The 17,545-nt window shown below is 44.5% G+C and overlaps 2 protein-coding genes across 2 annotated transcripts in view; one reads left to right on the top strand and one right to left on the bottom strand.

The window, feature by feature from the left end:
- The window catches only part of USP24 (ubiquitin specific peptidase 24), a 96,107-nt gene extending 89,509 nt beyond the window's left edge, over positions 1 to 6,598 (top strand). Inside the window, exons 62-68 of the mRNA XM_014520902.2 lie at positions 58 to 123; positions 605 to 671; positions 2,204 to 2,282; positions 2,982 to 3,057; positions 3,980 to 4,066; positions 4,347 to 4,457; positions 4,723 to 6,598. Coding sequence (XP_014376388.2) covers positions 58 to 123; positions 605 to 671; positions 2,204 to 2,282; positions 2,982 to 3,057; positions 3,980 to 4,066; positions 4,347 to 4,457; positions 4,723 to 4,785 — 549 coding nt within the window. The 3' untranslated portion in view covers positions 4,786 to 6,598. The remainder of the gene's footprint in view (positions 1 to 57; positions 124 to 604; positions 672 to 2,203; positions 2,283 to 2,981; positions 3,058 to 3,979; positions 4,067 to 4,346; positions 4,458 to 4,722) is intronic.
- Positions 6,599 to 11,381: 4,783 nt separating this feature from the next.
- The window catches only part of PCSK9 (proprotein convertase subtilisin/kexin type 9), a gene marked incomplete at its 5' end in the record, with an annotated part of 21,685 nt that continues 15,521 nt past the window's right edge, over positions 11,382 to 17,545 (bottom strand). The window contains 5 exons of the mRNA XM_025206673.1: positions 11,382 to 13,429; positions 13,944 to 14,125; positions 15,239 to 15,419; positions 15,990 to 16,138; positions 16,537 to 16,707. Coding sequence (XP_025062458.1) covers positions 13,232 to 13,429; positions 13,944 to 14,125; positions 15,239 to 15,419; positions 15,990 to 16,138; positions 16,537 to 16,707 — 881 coding nt within the window. The remainder of the gene's footprint in view (positions 13,430 to 13,943; positions 14,126 to 15,238; positions 15,420 to 15,989; positions 16,139 to 16,536; positions 16,708 to 17,545) is intronic.

The following is a 17,545-nucleotide window of genomic DNA, read 5'->3' as shown; positions in this document are numbered from 1 at the left end:
TATTTTTGAACATTGGTGTATTTATTCATCATCTGATGAACTTTTTCTGCTGTACAGAACCAGCTGGAAACTGCTCCACCTCATGAACTGAAGAACACATTCCAGTTACTTCATGAGATATTGGTAGGTGGAAAGGAAAAACTTTTTTATGAAACGTTGTGCGAGTAGGCTGGATTGGATACAAGTTCGTCCATCCAGGAAGAGCTCACACCAACTGCTGAAACTTCCTTAGCCTGACGAAAGGTTTTTGAACCCGAAAGCTTGCTTAATAACTATTCTCCAACTATTTGGGTTGGTCTAATAAAAGATATCAAATTCACCCAAGGAACCTTGTCTCACTGAAGGAAGGCATTATTATCGTGGTTCTTACGCTCACTAATGTTGTAATGTTGCCTTCTCTCAGCGAAGGCTTTTACTCTGTTGAAGTTGCCTCATTTTTACAACAATAATCAGCGAAACACTTGTTTTGTTTCTCATTTTGGAACTAAGTAAGTGCATTTTATATAGAAATCTGAAGCATCTGAGACTATGGCTGTAGATTGTAAAACTGCCTTACATTTGCTTTAGAACTCTAAAATCTACCCATCTTTCCTTTCTTTCACAGGTTATTGAAGACCCCTTACAAGTAGACCGGATCAAGTTTGCATTTGAAACTGATAAAGGTTTGCTAGGCAAGTAGGCCAACTGTAAGCCTATTATAACACGTTACTAAATTGGACATTTTCTACAACTTTGGGAGAGCTCTTTGTATTGAACATAAAATGTTGTCGTCTTGCCTAAAAAGCCCTTGCAGTAGCACTGAAATTACCTCCCGTATCTGTGCAGCTAAGACCTGGCACATCTCTTGCACTAGTGAAGGTCTTATTCCAAGAAAGGAAATTAAAGAACAAGAGTCTTTCCATTAGCCCCACAGAAGGCATTTGGACGTAATGTACACCTATGTCAGTATGATAACTTTAAACATCCCTCAAACTTCAAGAATACAGGAGCTAGCTGTTCACAGCTCTCTGGGAAAAGTTCAGCTGGCTTGCCAGTTTTCATTGCTTTATGATCTAAACAAAACAGCCTTTGGATATAGACAGATGCAACAATTATATCCATATCCGAGGATATCGATGTAAGCATTTGGATGTAACTGTTACATCTGCATGATCATGTAGCAATTCAAGTGTAGCAAAGATGGTTCAATTTTAATCCCATTTTATTCAGGGTCAGCGTTGGGGCTGTTTAGTAGTTTGTACGACTAGGGAAAGTTAGATTATAGGCGTTGATGTCCACTTGCAAAGGGAGCTCCCTCTCCCCTTTTTTAGGCTATTAAAAGGTACATTTGTTCATACTTGTTGAGTCCCAAGCCTACTTCAGGCAGATCTAACAGCTGTTTCTCCCTGCATCTGTCCAGCATAAGGTTTGTCATAAAATTCAGGGGCAATTTCATTTTTGTATGGTGAGTTTCTTAGATGGTTAGTAATACCTTGTTGTACTTTTCCTCATCCTCCTGAGGGGGGCTTACAAGGAGATAAATTTTGCTTTCATTTACATTTTGAGGAGTTAGAAATGGCTTTCTTGCTTTGTAAGTTTTTGATCTAAGCAAAAGTTCTGTCATCTGGTTCTCATATCTGGTTTTAACTGGGAACATAATTTGTTCCCTAGTAGGATGGAACCATGTAAAGGTTCCTTTGTAAGATAGATGAGAGGAATATAACAGCACAACAACATTTTAATACACTGTACATGGATTTCAGATAAATTGTGTATTTTTTTCCTTTTGATGTCTTTTAATCAATAAGAAAGTGTAGTAACATTTAGAAAATCCTGAACAGAATGAGTACAGTGGTACATTTAAAATATACATAATCATGTTAACATCTGCAGAATTCATTTCTGGAAGCTGCATCTAAAATGAAATTATGGCATGGCCTTTGTTTTTTGTTTGGGTTTTTTTTTTTTTTTGGTTTTTTTTTTTTTTTGGTTTTTTTTTTTTTTTGGTTTTTTTTTTTTTTTGGTTTTTTTTTTTTTTTGGTTTTTTTTTTTTTTTGGTTTTTTTTTTTTTTTGGTTTTTTTTTTTTTTTGGTTTTTTTTTTTTTTTGGTTTTTTTTTTTTTTTGGTTTTTTTTTTTTTTTGCTTGAACGTGACTCTCAAATGAGTTTGTAGCTCCTGTTGGCACAAAACAATCATCTTTTCAATACTCTTATTTCTTCCACAGCTTTGATGCACCATAGTAATCACGTGGATAGCAGTCGCTGCTATCAGTGTGTCAAGTTCCTGGTTACTCTTGCTCAGAAGTAAGTCGTTGTAATGTAAAATTTCCATAATAAGTGTCACTATTTTCAACCAGTCTCAATCCTCCCTGCTGCCTTGGCTGCTGTCATGTCTTGCAGTGTCCTCTTTAGGCTGGGTCACTGTGGTGCAGTTGTAGTTCAGAGGCCTGCCTCTGAAGTCATCCTGGAAGCTTTCTTGATACCTTGAAAATGAGGCGCACGGTGCTCTAGTGAGGGAGTGAAGTTTTTACCTACCTGGGGCACTTTTCTCCTGAAACAGCTGTTTAACACCAGCATTTCAAGTCAAAGCAACACAACTGTATTCTGTAGGAAATGCCAAATCTTGCAGGAAAAGGACAAACAGATCCTGGCAAATGAATTGGAGAAAGTCATATTAGATCCTACAGTATATAAGTCCTATCCTGTCTTGTTAATTTATGATGCCGCTGGTTCATCTTTACATTTGAATGGGTTGAATTCAGGTAACGAACTGCCTTGTATAAAATTTTATTCTCATTTATTTTATGTATGCATAAATACTATTAGCATCAGTTACTTTTTGAAGAATTGGCTATCATATATTAAGACTCCACATTTGCGAGGACAGCAGAGAAGGCTGTGATTTCTTTAGTATGTATGAAGGGCTCTCTTTTCTGCCCTTGCATTTCACATTTGCCTGAATTGCTTTAATTGTGGATAATAAACGCACTCTGAATTTCCAAGGTGCCCAACTGCAAAAGACTATTTCAAGGAGAATTCACATCACTGGAGCTGGGCTGTACAGTGGCTGCAGAAGAAGGTAATGTTATAGAGAAGCAGTCTGTCTTTTTTTTCCCTAGCTGTGTTTGCAACCAGACTTCTGTAAGATCCGATTTTGCTTGGCTTATTTTAGGAACCAATTTATTTTTTCGATCTGTTTTTGTGATCATTCTTAGGACTGCATACAATTTTTCCTTTGTGTGTTAAGTAATACCTATTGTAATATAGCTACATGGTTACATTTGAAAGTTTTGCTTGGATTTTTCATCTCTCTAACGTGTTTGCACATACACACTTATAGTAGTACAAATGATGGATGTGCTAAATTTGTGATAATCACCAGTCGTTGTCTCTGTGTCATGGGAGCCATGTATGGACTTTTTCAGTGCCAGAGAACCGATGTTGGGATTTTTAGTATAGAAAACCTGGTGTCACTATCTTGCTGGTGCAGGGAACCACCTTCCACAAGAAGCTGTGGCTACAGCCCATTACAGTTCAGCAGCAACACCTGTCCTTTCCCCTTCCGTTCCCACTGCTGTGGCTGGGATCTCTAGAACCAGCTCCCTCAGAGTTGATGTAGACTATCTAATGTCTTCCCAGTACTCTTTTTGAAGCTGAGCAGTTGGTCCATGTCCTGCGGTTGCAGTCAGACCTGAGTTAGGCTTGGACCTTCAGCACTGCTGTGTGATCCATAATCTCAGGCTGCCTCTCCACTTAATTTGCTGTAAAAACAGCCCCACAGTTGTTGTGCTAATGAATTATTCCTCTCTGGTGGAGCCTTTCATGACTTGAAAATGATCATTTAAGTGAAGCTGACACCAGGTCTCCAGTCAGCTGCCAAGAGTGTTTCAAAAGCCTCATCCTCAAGAGTTTTGGCCCCTCTTGCTGAGGTGCGTCTGAAGCCTTGGGTGTTAAGTGTCTACTGCAGTTAATGCACTGTTTTTATTTTGGCTTTTATCTAGATGTCTGAACACTACTGGGCTCCACAGAGTAACGTGTCCAATGAAACCTCAACTGCAAAAACCTTCCAGCGCACAATTTCTGCACAGGTCTGTCAGTCACGAGAGCTCGTGCTTTGCAGTCCTCTTTCCTGCTCTTCACTTAGTGGCTCTCCTCTTGGCCTCGCCATGTACTCACACACTTGAGTGCATCCTCTTCTTGAAGCTTGTTCCTGAAGACAGCCCTTAAATTAATCTGTTAGATTCTGCATGAGCCCTTTTCTGTTCTGAAAACAAGGAAGTGGCGATAGGTCTACTATCATTGCATAGTGTAGAAGGGGGTACCCCCTGCCCCAGACCCCTAACCTCCTGACCTCCTGTCCCACCACAGGACACACTGGCGTATGCCACAGCCTTGCTGAATGAAAAGGATCAGTCAGGAAGCAGTAATGGATCAGAAAGCAGTCCGGCCAATGAGAACGGAGAGAGAGCTCTACAGCAGGTAAGCAATAGAAATGCATCAAGCGTTGTCTCAAGTTAACAATTCATGGTGCATGATTGCAGCGGTTAACTTCATATTAATAAAATCCTAATACTCCATACTTTTGTTTTTGCCTCTTGAATGGAACATGGCTGATGGTTCAGGCCGCAGGAATAAAACACTGAATGCAGTCAGGGCGGTTAACCTTAAGGTGACATTTCATAGTGTATGTTTTTGAAGAGCAGTGTAAAATAATTTCCTTAATTTTTTTTATTTTTGTTGAAAGGGCTCAGAGTCTCCCATGATGATTGGTGAGCCTAAAAGTGACCTTGATGATGTTGACCCTTAGAGGATATCTGCAAAACTCAAGATTTCAACTCGGAATAGTTTAATGCCTCGTATCTTTTTGAAACTGGAGTCCCATCACTTTACACCTTTTGGAGGAGTCTGGAGAAGAGACTGCTTTATTTGAATGGATGGTAACCTTCAAGGATGTATTTTCCTTTGGAGTTAAAAGCTTTTTCAGCTGCGAAGGCTTGTGAACGGTAAATGTCACAAAGAAGTACATCTTCCCCTGCAGTATTTAGTGTGACAGTCCAGATGCAGAGAAGCAGTTTGTCGAGCGGATTTTATCAAATACACAAAAGCTAGTGGTTGAAAATTTTATGTGAACATTTAAATGAGTGAATGTAAAACTGTTGCTTTTTCTGTGATGCTGCAAAAAAAAAAAAATCTCTTGGTTTTTATACAGGAAAACAAAATCAGACTGCCTTTAGGTATGGAGGGCAAATTTTTAATCTTTCTGCTAATATTGAATAGGATTATTCAAAATTATGTAAAGATGTGTGATGACTTACATTTGCTTTGTAAAATATTAGTTAAAGAATCAGTTTACAGAAGGACCTTTGTATTTAATATGTCTCCCTGCTAATTTGTATAGCGCTTTACAGAGGGTTCAGTGAGAGCTCAGTAAAAACTGTGATTCCTTATGGAACGGCTTTGGTACAAGGAACTCTGAAATTGATCTTTTCCTGGTGACCTTCTTATGTCAAAAAGAAAATTGGGAAGAGCAATAAAAAAAAAGCTTGGTTGTCTTCAGAAACACAAGTGTTGATTAAATGACATTGCGGGATTTGAAAAAAAAAATGTTGATGAATAGTTTCACAAGGGGAAAAAAAGCACTTTACCAGTGGAACTTTCTTGCAGTTTGACTCCATTCAGTCATCTTTTTTAACAATTGGAGACATATTGAATAAACTGTAGTCTTAATCATGTGATCTGCAATCATTGGCTTATGCTTTGAAATTACTGAGAAAGCTGGTATTGGTTGTATATGATGAATAGTTCCTTGAGTGAATTGAGGACATTGTGTGGATTTTATAAAAATTTTAACACGGGGAGAGAATGATCAGGCATCGTTTGTATTTTCACTTGACCAGGCAACATTTCAACTACAGCGGTTAGGGTTTATTTGCTCATAAATAACTGGAAACCAGTTGGACTACGTGAGCACCATTTTGCTTTTCCATGTCAAACACAGTTCTGTGATCTCTAGTAGCTCTGGATACTAGTTTCTTCTGTGCCAATTGACTTTTCATATTTTGTACATTTTGCATCTTGAGTTTGTCGCATTTTCTGCACTGCTTTTGCCTTTATTTATGGATTCTGCCTTACTTTAAAAAAAAAAAACAAAAAAAACAAAAAAAAAACACAAAACATGCACAGAAAAGGGGGAAATCTTATGGAGTGCCTGGGTACCTCCAAAACGGATAAATTTGCCAAGTCAAAGGCACAACCAGCCAAAAAGTGCCTTTTTTTTGTTTTTACTTTTATGTACTGTTGCCGAAACAAGAGCCGGCAGACAGCTTTTCACTGTTGTGCACTAATCTTAAAATTAACCAGTCATTTCACTGTTGAAGTAAATATCCAATATGATTTCAGTTGTACAGCTCTATAACTTATTGCAGGTTAGAGAACCATTGTCATAAATTGCATGTGCAGAGTAAGGATGGCATTGTAGTGGATATCACTTTTTTTCAAAACAGCGTCTTCACTGAAACGTGGCCGAGCGAGCGTGTTTTATAAATGTTTCTGATACCGTGCTGGGAAATTTTAAATGTGATGTTTTAAATTAATTTTGAATAAATCATTTCTTACTGACACCCCTACATTCCCCATTCCTATTGCTTTGTAACGGGTCATAAATCTTCTCAGTCAGCATACTGTGGTGACGTAGTAGATGATGGTCAGTATTTGTTCTTATGGGCCACCATCAGTCCGTTTGTCGCTTCAAGTTCCCATTATTTCCAATGGAAACGATGCCCTCTTCCAGCTCAAAGCAACAAGTCTTGGCACCAACATTTGCTTGTCACCACTGTACGTTCCAAACCACTGCAAACTCCTTTGGTTCTGCTCACGCTTGTACGATGTCCGTGGTTAACACTTTCAGTAAGACGATACCTGGCCAAATGAGTCGGTTTCCAAGCTGCCGGCATTGCAAGATTTATTTTATTTTTTGGGAGCAGTTGAAAATCTAATGTGTGTGTGAATTGTGCCACGTTTCTCTGTTGTAATTTTTACTGCTGATCTTTTGGATGAAAATGTTTTTATACCTCTTCGAAAATGTTCGGTAAGGGAGCAGCCATAGCGTGTGCGCGCGCCCTCGTGGAGAGACTTGTCTGATTTATGCATAAACCTTGCCACTAGGAGGAAAAAAAAAAAAGCCCTAGGTAGTCCTGGTGAATGGCCTTGGGATTCCTGGTCAATGGAATAAAGTTATTCCTTTCAAAGAAACTAGTGTAATCTTTAGATTGTGCACAGTTATGCTGCTGTTTTGTTGAACATCTGATCCAATCCTTCAGGTGGCAAGCTCTGAAAGTTGCCCTGCCATAGATGCCCCCTCCATGCTGCTGCCTTCTCCTTCAGCATCAGTGGGTCCTTTCTAGTGCTACTGTTGACCCAGCTGTCTCTAGTGTGCAAGCACAGTAGTGAGTGAGTGTAACAGCTTTGCACTCATTCCTGCCAGCTTCTTGCAGTTGAATGGGGTGTGTTGGGTTGTTTCTGCTTTTCGAGTTGCTGATTAGGCTGGTTAAAGTCTGAATGGTCCCTGTGTCAGGTTGCAAAGCATTGCTGATTTATTTTTGCAGGTGATTTGGAAGGCAGTTGGATTTTTTCAATACTCCCACTGGTGCTGGTTCAAAGAAGAACAACCTTCTGCCAGGAGCAGGACGCATACATGGTGCTTAATCTACTTGTCCTTTTGTTGTTCTTGTCTCCTGTTGTGATCAAGCAGGGATCTGGTTACAGCCCTACCTTCCTTAAAAGAACTAAGCTCTTCCTGGCAGATGCTTGTTACCACTCACTTCATCCTGTGGATAAAGACTTCTTAATTGGCAAAGGCCCACAGAGCAGCGTGCTCTCAAAGAAACTGTTTTCAAGCAAGATCAAGGCTGCCACCACCTATTGTGTTAATCCCTTGATAGGAAACCAAGGCCTGCAGTCAATACAGTGCCGTGCTTAACAGTTGAGAGCGTTGGAGTACGTTTTTTTTCAGAGGCTTATACACTATGTGGTCGTGGATCTCGCTCCGTCCTCGAGTGGATCGATGGGCTTTGCTCATGTCCCAGGCAAAAACCATGACGCACCTGATTTGGGAGGATTTATGTGAGGGCGCTGAAGGTACTATAAAAATGCTAACTTTCTCTAGATAATGCTGCTGTCTTCAGTTATGCCTCCAAAGTGAGAATTGTCCCATTCCCACTCATTTTGGCCAGCAAGCAATTGTTCATTGCTTTCCCTCGTTTTGGGAAAAGCCAGTTTTGATCTTCCTGCTAAACCAGGAACACTGATGAATGACACAGTTTCTAGTACCCTTTCGTGAGCTTTTATTACATCAGTTTGTGGCCAACCCTAAAGAGCCTGTATTTTGCTTTCCTATTTGACCCAGCAACATTTTATATCCTTCAGCCTTCTTTCTTAAGTCATTTCTAAGGTGAAGTGGAAACATTCCTCAAACTTCGATGTCCTGAGTTCAGAATCCCTCAGACTTGCTCTGCTTGCTTAAAAAATAACTTGAAGTCTAAGAACAGCTTTTACTGCTCTTAATACCCTGTGCATCTGAGATGTTAAGGTGAGCAGGAGCTCACTTGAATTCAGATTGATCAGTTTACTTTTCCTGAGAACACAAATGCTAGAAAAACCTCTGGTTGTGAAAGTGGAGTGTGTGCTCGACTTGCACGGTCATCAGAGGCATCCTTTTCAGTTTAATTGAACAAATGGCATTGCCTAGCTGCACAACGGTCCTTCCTTTTACAGTCTTCATTGCAAGTCTCTTCCAAGTGCAGTGTTTGCTGTGGAAGAAGAAAGTCTTCCTGTAGAGAGTATGACTAGAGTGTTCTTTCAGTGCTGGCCTGCTGATCAATTGTTATTCAAGATACTTCAGTATTAACAAATTAAACTGTATGCAGAACCGTTTAGCTAAGAAGCACAATAACATCAGCCTGGTCCCAAGCGCTTCTGGGGCGCAGACAGAAGTGCAGCTCCCACTTTGCAGGAAGCGATCTGAGTTGTGACAATCCCCTGAGACCAGACAGATGTTCACATTGGTTCCAGGGGGAGGGGAGTCTAGCTGCTGGCCACAGCCTGCATCTGGTTTTCCCCAGCAAAAGCCCCTCCTCTCTCCCAGTCTGTCCCTGTTTCAAAATGGGAGGGAGGGGAAGGGAGCAGAGGGAACTTGTTCTAAGGGTTCCCCACCCAGGTCTGGATGGTGGGGCCGGTGTGTTGGAGTACACTCACCCCAACCTTCAGCAGGGGCTGAAAACCCCCGAACTGAACTCCCTCCATTCCCTTTCCCCTCCTCTCGTTCTGAAAACAGCTCAAGGCTGGCATCAGCGCAGACAGAAGTTACGGAAGACGCTATTTTGAACCGTCTTCATCTAACCCCTCATACAATGAAGGGTAATGATTTTCATCTGATCAGCCACTTTTGAAGCTGTCTGCAGCCATGAACTTATTTGGTCGTGGCTATAAACTGCTTTCTGTGGCCAGATCAGGCGAAAATTGTCACTTCTGTCTGCACCCCTGCAGTCACTGGGCAATCAAATCTTTTCTTTTCACAGTCGGAGACAAGAGAGAGTCTTGACCAAAAAAAGAAAAACAAAAATAGAGATGCCGGTGCCTAATGGGAACCCAGCTCATACAGCTGCCAGTTACCTCCACCCCCAAGCTGAAAACCATGCACTGCCGCTGCATAAGCACAACCTGTGACGCCTTCCTTCGTAACCACCTTCCACCCAGATTAATGCTTGGGTCATTGAGGGTTATTAACAGTTGCAACTACAGCCCAGCGTGATTATCTGTACCACGGTGATCCAGTTAGTAAGTTATGTCCGCTCTTCAACTGTGTTTTCGTTGTACCAAATTCAGAGGATAGTTCTACAGCAGACCAATTTGAATTAGAGTTGTCACTTCCTTTCCCTTTCCTTTGTTAGTAGTGATGTACGACGAGAGGGCCCTGTCCAGCCCCCTCCAGTGTCATCAGCCGAGTGTGGTTAGAAATAATTTTAACAAATAGCCTTTGAAAAGTTTGAGCAGCGCACTCATTACCCTGTCCATGCACCGCTACTGAAACTGGGCGACACCAAAACCACCATGATCACTTGGGGAGGGGGGCGGTGATGAACAGAAAGGCAGCAGCCCCAGAATAGCCAGTAGCTTTACTGGGAGAGAAGAGACCCGCGTTCAAGTAATTCCTTGTGTTGGCATGCAAGTATCTTACCCTCCGCACACTGACTATTTGGAAGAGGCTCTCCCTTAGTCCCTTCTCTTGGACAGCCCCACTTGATATAAGTATTGAACCAGACCAAGACTGACCTACAGCCAAGGAGCTAGGAAACCTGAAGGTGGATTGCAGGCGCGCCTGCTTTGAGTGCCCTCAGCATCAGCCTATAGAATCAGTAACTGTAGCTGTGTCCTTATCTGGCAGTGCCTGAAATATAAATGCAGCTGCAGGAAGGCATAAACAGGGCTCATGGGTATGATCAAAGGGAAATGAATGCATTTCAGAAGTAGAGTATCAGAACTCAAAAAGCCTGTAAGTACTTTAATAAGGGGTTGCTTTGATTAAAAGCTACCAGTTAGTCGTGTTGGGAGGGTGGGGGAGGAAGGGGAACCACCCACTTTGTTCCTGGATTGAACAGAACTTCTCACTCCTGCTTCTCATTGCCACGCGTATAGAATAGGTTGAGTGTTGGCCCTTGAATATCATTACAAGCAGCTGTAGCAATAGTTTAAAGACCAGGTAGCTTCTGCACTCAATACCTTTAAGATGATTTAAAAGAGCAAAGAACCAGGTAGATCTGTTGTTCAAGCATTCGGCCACTGTTCGGCTCGTCGTCCGGTGTGTGATGCATGCGTGTGAACAAGCAGACGGATTGGTAGAGAATAACGAATTTTTAGATCCCATCAGCCTCCATGGTGTCCCTGGCCCACTGCCATGTAGGTGCTTTAGGTCGTGGTCTTCTCACAGGTACACATGACAGTGTTTTACTCTGCTGTTTTACATACAAACAACACGCATTGATGTATGACTTTATTTTTAAAAAGACGCCATTAGAAAATGTGCTGTTTATAAAACTCCAAATAAATAGTTTCAAGATACAAATGCTAAAAATGTGACAGTACTAGCAAAGCTTTTCCTGTACCTTAAAAAAAAAAGTGAATGCAGCACATCATGCGAGTTCAAACATCTATGCATCTCTGAAACACCTGAAAGAGCAGCTAAAGCAAAACAAGCGATCAACTTTTCTCTAAATAAATGCTAATCAAATGACAGCAGATATGTGAATCTAACGGTAAGCATGCCATTAAACTAAAGCTTGCAAGCTTGATAAAGCATAAGCTGGGATCTACCTGCCACGCTAAGAGATTAATATAAAAAAAGGCTAGTGGTTTAGCTGAACGGTCCAGCAGGAATCGAATGAGTAAACAGAAAAGCCACAGCAACAGTGCATCGGTTTGAAAAGATTCATGTTCTTCCTGGACATTGTGACAGCGTGAACACACCCCACAATGCTCAGCAGTTGTAAAATTTTAGTAAGGAATCTCAATGTATTGTGAGAGAGGACGGTAGGCTCTTCTGGGGCTCAGATCAGGACAGCTCTCTTCTGTCGTAGGCTGTTTGAACTGCAGAGTGTGTGGATTAACTCCACGAGACTGCTCTGTCTATGAATGAACTACTACGCTTATTGCTGTGGCATTGATCCCCCTACGTGGCCTGCAGAAAGCAAATGCCTGGTTTCGGTCCGTCAGGCAGGACACACGGAGGATCTCTCTCCTTTTCCCCCAGGAGTGAGTCTCAGTGTGGGGAGGGTGCCAATGCCTCAGAGTAGGGGCTGGGAGAGGGGAGATGAAGCTTGGCCATTTCAGTAAAACAAAAACCCAACCCCTCCCCTCCAAAAGCAAATCCCTGGAACTGCTTAGATGAACCCCATTCAACAGGTGATCTGTACGTGGCAATGGCCTGGTCTGTTGGAGGGCACCTGACACCATTGTGGAGGTAAGGAACTGAAATGGGAAAGCAGGAGACTGCAGACCACTCCTGCCATGGCAAAAACTCAAGTGAGCCCCCTGGAAGAGCAAAGGCAACTCTCTGGCCTCGGCTCCTCCAGGCGACTGTCCACTAGAAGAGAAAATGCCCCCTTGACAGACCGCACGCACAGGTTGCACCGCTCTCTCATCCTTAAAAGCAGTCTTAGACGGGGAGGGCACGCCTGGCTCTGCCCTGCTGGGCTAGCACTCCAGTACCTAAAGCAATGCTGGGTTTATAAGGCACTTGAGAATGAAAGGAGCTGGAGTACAGCCAACAAGAAATTAAACCCCTGCTTGTATTTTGGCCAATTGCACACTTGTGCGGCACCTCCTGGAGGATCAGCACAGAACTTGCAGTCCAAGGGGGCAGTGGGCTGAAGTGGTTTGAATTTGCGTCTGGGCACCGCAATACCAGAGCTAATGCCAGCATAGCTCTGCCAGGCTGCCCATGGGTGCTCCTGCCAGCCAGACCTGCCTCAGTGGCAGCGTCTATACCCCCCACGTCCTATGAACAAAGGCAGGTAGAGGCAGCCTTCTAAGACAAATCTGTTCCTATACCAGGAACTGGCCAGCCCTGAAACTTTTAAAGCCTCTATTCTGTGCCTCAGCCACGTACAGGGTGGTAGCGGGAGGGAAGAGTATGATGGGGTGGGAGATGGTGACACAAATATGCAGGATGCTGGGAATTTTGGAGACTGGCTCCAAAATGAGCAAGAAGTTTCTTGGCTTCCTTAACCCAGAATGCGTGCAATCAGTGCACCATCTTCCAGATGCACACAAGTCACCCTCCCACCGTCTGACTGACCAGTTTCATAATCTCATTTCTTGGCATTTTTAAGGGGGAAAAAAAGGAACAATAAACCTTGCAACTGTTGCATGGTAGGAGTTCTCCCCACACCAAAATGATGCCCAGCTAGCACTTATTTTACATGCAGTGGAGCAGAAGGTCCTGTAGAAGGAAAGTTAGTCCCTGGGAACTGGGGATGTCCTAGCACAGCTGCACTTGGAGTGTAGATGCGTTAGGACTCCCACCCGCACGAATTACTGTGTCACTCAGCAGCGACCAGACTTGGGGGGCGGGGGACCAGAGCTGCCTCTACAATAAGAGTAGAGGCAGATCAGCTCCGACCCTTTTGGAATGCATTTTTTTTTTGGAGCAATGTGAGTTTCCGCTCAACGGAGGTGCCCCGTGCCCCTGCGCAGCGTCATCACTGGTTGCTGGCGGTGTGCTTGTCCTCCAGCTCTCTCTTTCTGCAGCAGATAGCGATGGCTGATGCCCCTTTGCCACCCTGGGCATTCCTCACTATGCAAGTGTCATCAACAGCATAGGCACCCAGGGTGCCAGGACCCCGGGAGTAAGCGTTGCATCCTGTCAGAGTCCAGTCGTCATCACAGGACACCATCACCTGAGAGAGAGAGGGATCAGATCGCTCTTCAAAGGCACAACAAAAATCCAAGGGATATCCTGAGCCCAGGTGGCATATGGATAAAAGCAAGCCAGTCTCTGCAACCAACAGCATGTAAAAGAGGCAAGCCATGGGGCTGACATCACATCTGGCCTCTCTGCATTCCCCGAATTACCAAGAATGCACCTATTTACAGCTAGATTGGCTAGAGAGAGCCCTTGACATGAGCCCAGATCAAGGCTTTGACTCTCCTACCTGAACCATAGGGAGACACCTTAAACCACCCTGCCAAAACATCCCACCTGCATGGGGAACTGAGCTGAAGCCGAGTTCAGCACAAATGCAAACAGGTGCAACTCCACTGATGGCAAACAGCTGGAGTGAGGAAGTGTAAAGCAGCTGCACTGGGAGACCCTCTCTTCTAGAAGATCCACAGACTTTAGATAACCATTTCAACATACGAGCTTAGCAGAAAGGATGCTGCCGATACCTGCGGTGACTGGCTCCTCCTCACCTGTTCTGTGAAGTCCGTGGGAGAATGTTCCTTCACCTTGCATTCGAGGCCGGGGGCATGGCAGCAGGACGCGTGTGAGACCAGGTCACTTCTACCTACACAGTGGTCGTGCCCGTTTTCTGTCCGTAGAATAGGTCTGACGTTGTCACTAAACTCTCCAGATGGAGAATGGGAGCTACAACCTGCCAATAATACAGAATGCTCCTAAATGAACAAGAAGAGCCTGCTCTCAAGAGTAATTAAGTGCCAGGGCCATCAGCTGCCCTTGAAAACACTAGGAGAAGAGCACAAGTGAGGCTGGGGAGGCATCTCCAAAAGAGCTTCGCCGGTGCACCTCAATCCTGATACGGACCCGAGAGGGGTCCCACCAAAGCAGAAGTTGTCAGTTGAACCAGTGCGGGAGTGGTGCTGAATAGGCAAATGTCTCAGGCGTGTAAAAAGCCACCTACACATGGGATAGCTGATGATTTGGTGCTAACCGATTTTGCGTTTTGCAAACCTGCAGTGATAACTTTTTTGAGTCATCAAACCTGTTAGCATGCTAGTGGGGAGCCTGTGTGCAAGATTAGCAGCCTGACTGGACAGCTGAAAGCATTAGGAACACATCAGTTGGCTGCTTAGGTCACGAGTGATCAAACCAGCCAGCTCCGTGTACAAATAAGACCTAAGGAGCCTCAAGGACTTAATGGGCATGTCTACACATGCATTAGGCATGCCTAAATTTAATGCGCATTAGTTTAATGCACATTAAGGCAGTTTAAGCTCATGTCTACACATGCACGCGTTAAAGTGCATTCATGCCATGTGCGCAGACTGATGTGGGAGTAAAGTCAGTCCCAAGTCAGTCCGTACACGGCATTAATGCGTCTGCACGTGTTAATGCACTTTAGCTATTCGTGCCTAAATTTGGCAAGTATCAAATTTAGGCACGAACAACCTAAAATTGTCATTATTAAGGTGCATTAAAGGCATGCACATGTAGACACACACCCGTAATGCACCTTAAATCAGGCTAAAGTGCCTCAAATCAGCACATGTAGATGCGCCCAATGAATATCAAATTGAGCCTCCCAAGCGTGACAGGCTTACTCTTATTGTAGAGGCAGATAAGCAGTAGGCAGAATGGGCATTTGGTGAATCGTATCAAATTAGCTTTAATCCTTCAGAGTTTAATTCTCCAACTGCCTAGAGCTCCATGAAACCTGGCGTGTCCCTGGGCAGCCTCATCCAGCAGGGAATGAGGTGAGATCAAATACCTGCCCCTTCAAGTATCAACAAGATACTCTCTACAGTACCTGTCAAAATGTGGTTCTCCTTGGAGCAGCCCACAGCTGAGGTCAATGCCCCCTCCATGGCTTGGGAGCTGGCATGAGTCTGGCAGTGTGCTTTAGGCCAAATGCAACACCGAGCGATGGCGTAGACACTGCTGCCTCCAAGTGCGTTGTGAGCCACGCATTCTCGCCTGCCTCCGTGGTCCTGCGATTCAGAAAACACAGGTGTAAAGACAACTCAGAGCCAGGAAATGCACCATGCTGTACACGAGTGTCAGGTGTGAGATGGATAAAAACCTCTGAAGGGACCTTTAGGACCTGACGTGGCTCGTGAGACCACCTTTCTTTTAAAAGTGAATTGACTAGGAGGCCGATGGTCAATCCAGCCCAGGTAGGGGAGGCAACGTTTGCCCGAGGCAAAGCCTCGAGTCATTGGGTTTGTCAAGAGAAGTCCTTCGTCTTTACCCATTTAATAGCACGGGCTGTCACCGCACAGGATTTCCCCAGCCTGTCTCACGTCATCGCCTCCACAGCTGTTGGGAGGTGGGAGACATGAAGCAGCGGACAATCAGAGCACAGGCTATCAATTCTAGCTATCATTCAGTGGAGCTTCAAGGGCCTTTCGAGGGTTGCTCCCAACAAAGGCTCTTTTCTAAGGGTTGGATCCCACAGCCCTGGCTGAGCCAAAATATCTGCTGAGCCAAGGGAAAGTTTGGCTGCATAAATGGATATAACTCCACGAATGAGGCAGTACAACAGGCTGCCAGCAAATCACCTCTACGTGCTCTCCTCGCCTCCTGCCGTTCTGCGAGAAGCTGGAGCAGCTGAGCATCTCCTCGTTCCCAGTGCAGCGGGCGACTGCTGTCGCGGAGCGAGTTGACCCCGACCTGGCAGACCACACGGAGCGGCAGTACAACGGCTCATCTGAAAAGGGATGTTTTGGGCATCAGTGCAGCACAGCAAGCCCGCGCTTGAGTCCAGGCTGTGCGATCCCAAGCAAGACTAACGCTGCAGGTGCCACATTTGTTCTTGAGCCAAAGTAACCTGGCAATGCGACTATCGATTTCCACTCCAAACAGTGCTCGTGGACGTTGGCCAAGGAGTTGCAAAGGAGAGTAAAATTCTCTGCTCTCTCTACAAAATCCCATATAGAGACAGCAACACCGCAGCTTCCAAGTCGCTAACTGGAAGGAGAGTTGCACACACCCTGCCCAGCTGGGTGCCATTTCAATCGTGCACATCTCTGTGTTATTATGAAGGCAGCATTACCACCTGGAACATCTTTTGATGCGTAGCTGCACTCGGGTGCACAAGTGACTTACCTGCTCCCAGTCTGGCCGGCAGGGCTGCCACTCTGTTGGGTGTGATCAGTCTCTGGTCTTCAGGGAACCAGGCCTCATTGATCACCTTTTTGGTGGAGAAGTGTATTAACCTTTGCCTCAGCTCCGAGATCGTCAGCGCCGAGTCGGTGTTCAGGATCATGGCTGCGATGCCTAGGAAGGAGACGCGTGCTCAGCTACAAACAGAATAGTAAGCCACAGAGCCAGACGTAAGGAAGTAATACCCCACTTGCTTTTGATCAGGGTGAAAGTCCCCGATGCAAACTGCATTTGTGTGCCACCACTGCAGCATTCACACCTTCCACGTCTTCGCTGCAGCACTGTTTGCACTGCGTTTGGATCAGCTCAAAATGTCATAATTTGTCCAAAGACAACAGCCCAGAGCCTCCGGGTAATTAGCTGGTTAGGTGCTTCAGTCCCATTAGACCACTGGGTAGCACAGAAGAGCAAAAGACAGTTTTGTAGATGCTTCCTCTAGAACAATTGCAAGTTTTGTGCCCGAAAGCTTGCAATTAAAGAGATTTTTTTGCAAAAATCTTGTTGGTCTAATAATCATCCCTACTACAAGTCCCGATTGCCTTTCCCTCTACAAGAGTGCGCCAACCCACGCAGCTGCAGTATGAGTTATACTTTGCATTCTCCTTATCAGAGACCTACCCACATTGCTTAGCCAGTCGCAATCCCAGGAAATCACATGGCTCACGGGTAAGTGAGATGAACAGGACCCCATCCCACGGCAGGTATCACTCCACCGTTCCAGCCACGCAGGCCGGTGAATGCAGTCTTTCCATTAAACACACCAATTAAGACAGAAAGAAGAGGCTGCTTTTCCAAAGCACCTCTCCTCAGCTTTGATGTTAAAAGTGATTCCCTCCCCTACAGGTTCCTATCGACAACGCTAATGACACAGCCTGAAAAGTTTTGCCCTCTGGGATGATTTTCCTCCAAGGTAACCTGCTGCCTGGCTGAAAGCGTACTTTTGTCACCATCA

Source organism: Alligator sinensis, unplaced genomic scaffold (assembly GCF_000455745.1).
Source record: "Alligator sinensis unplaced genomic scaffold, ASM45574v1 scaffold172_1, whole genome shotgun sequence".
NCBI classification, from domain to species: Eukaryota; Metazoa; Chordata; order Crocodylia; family Alligatoridae; genus Alligator; species Alligator sinensis.
This window is presented reverse-complemented; position numbering and strand designations above follow the sequence as displayed.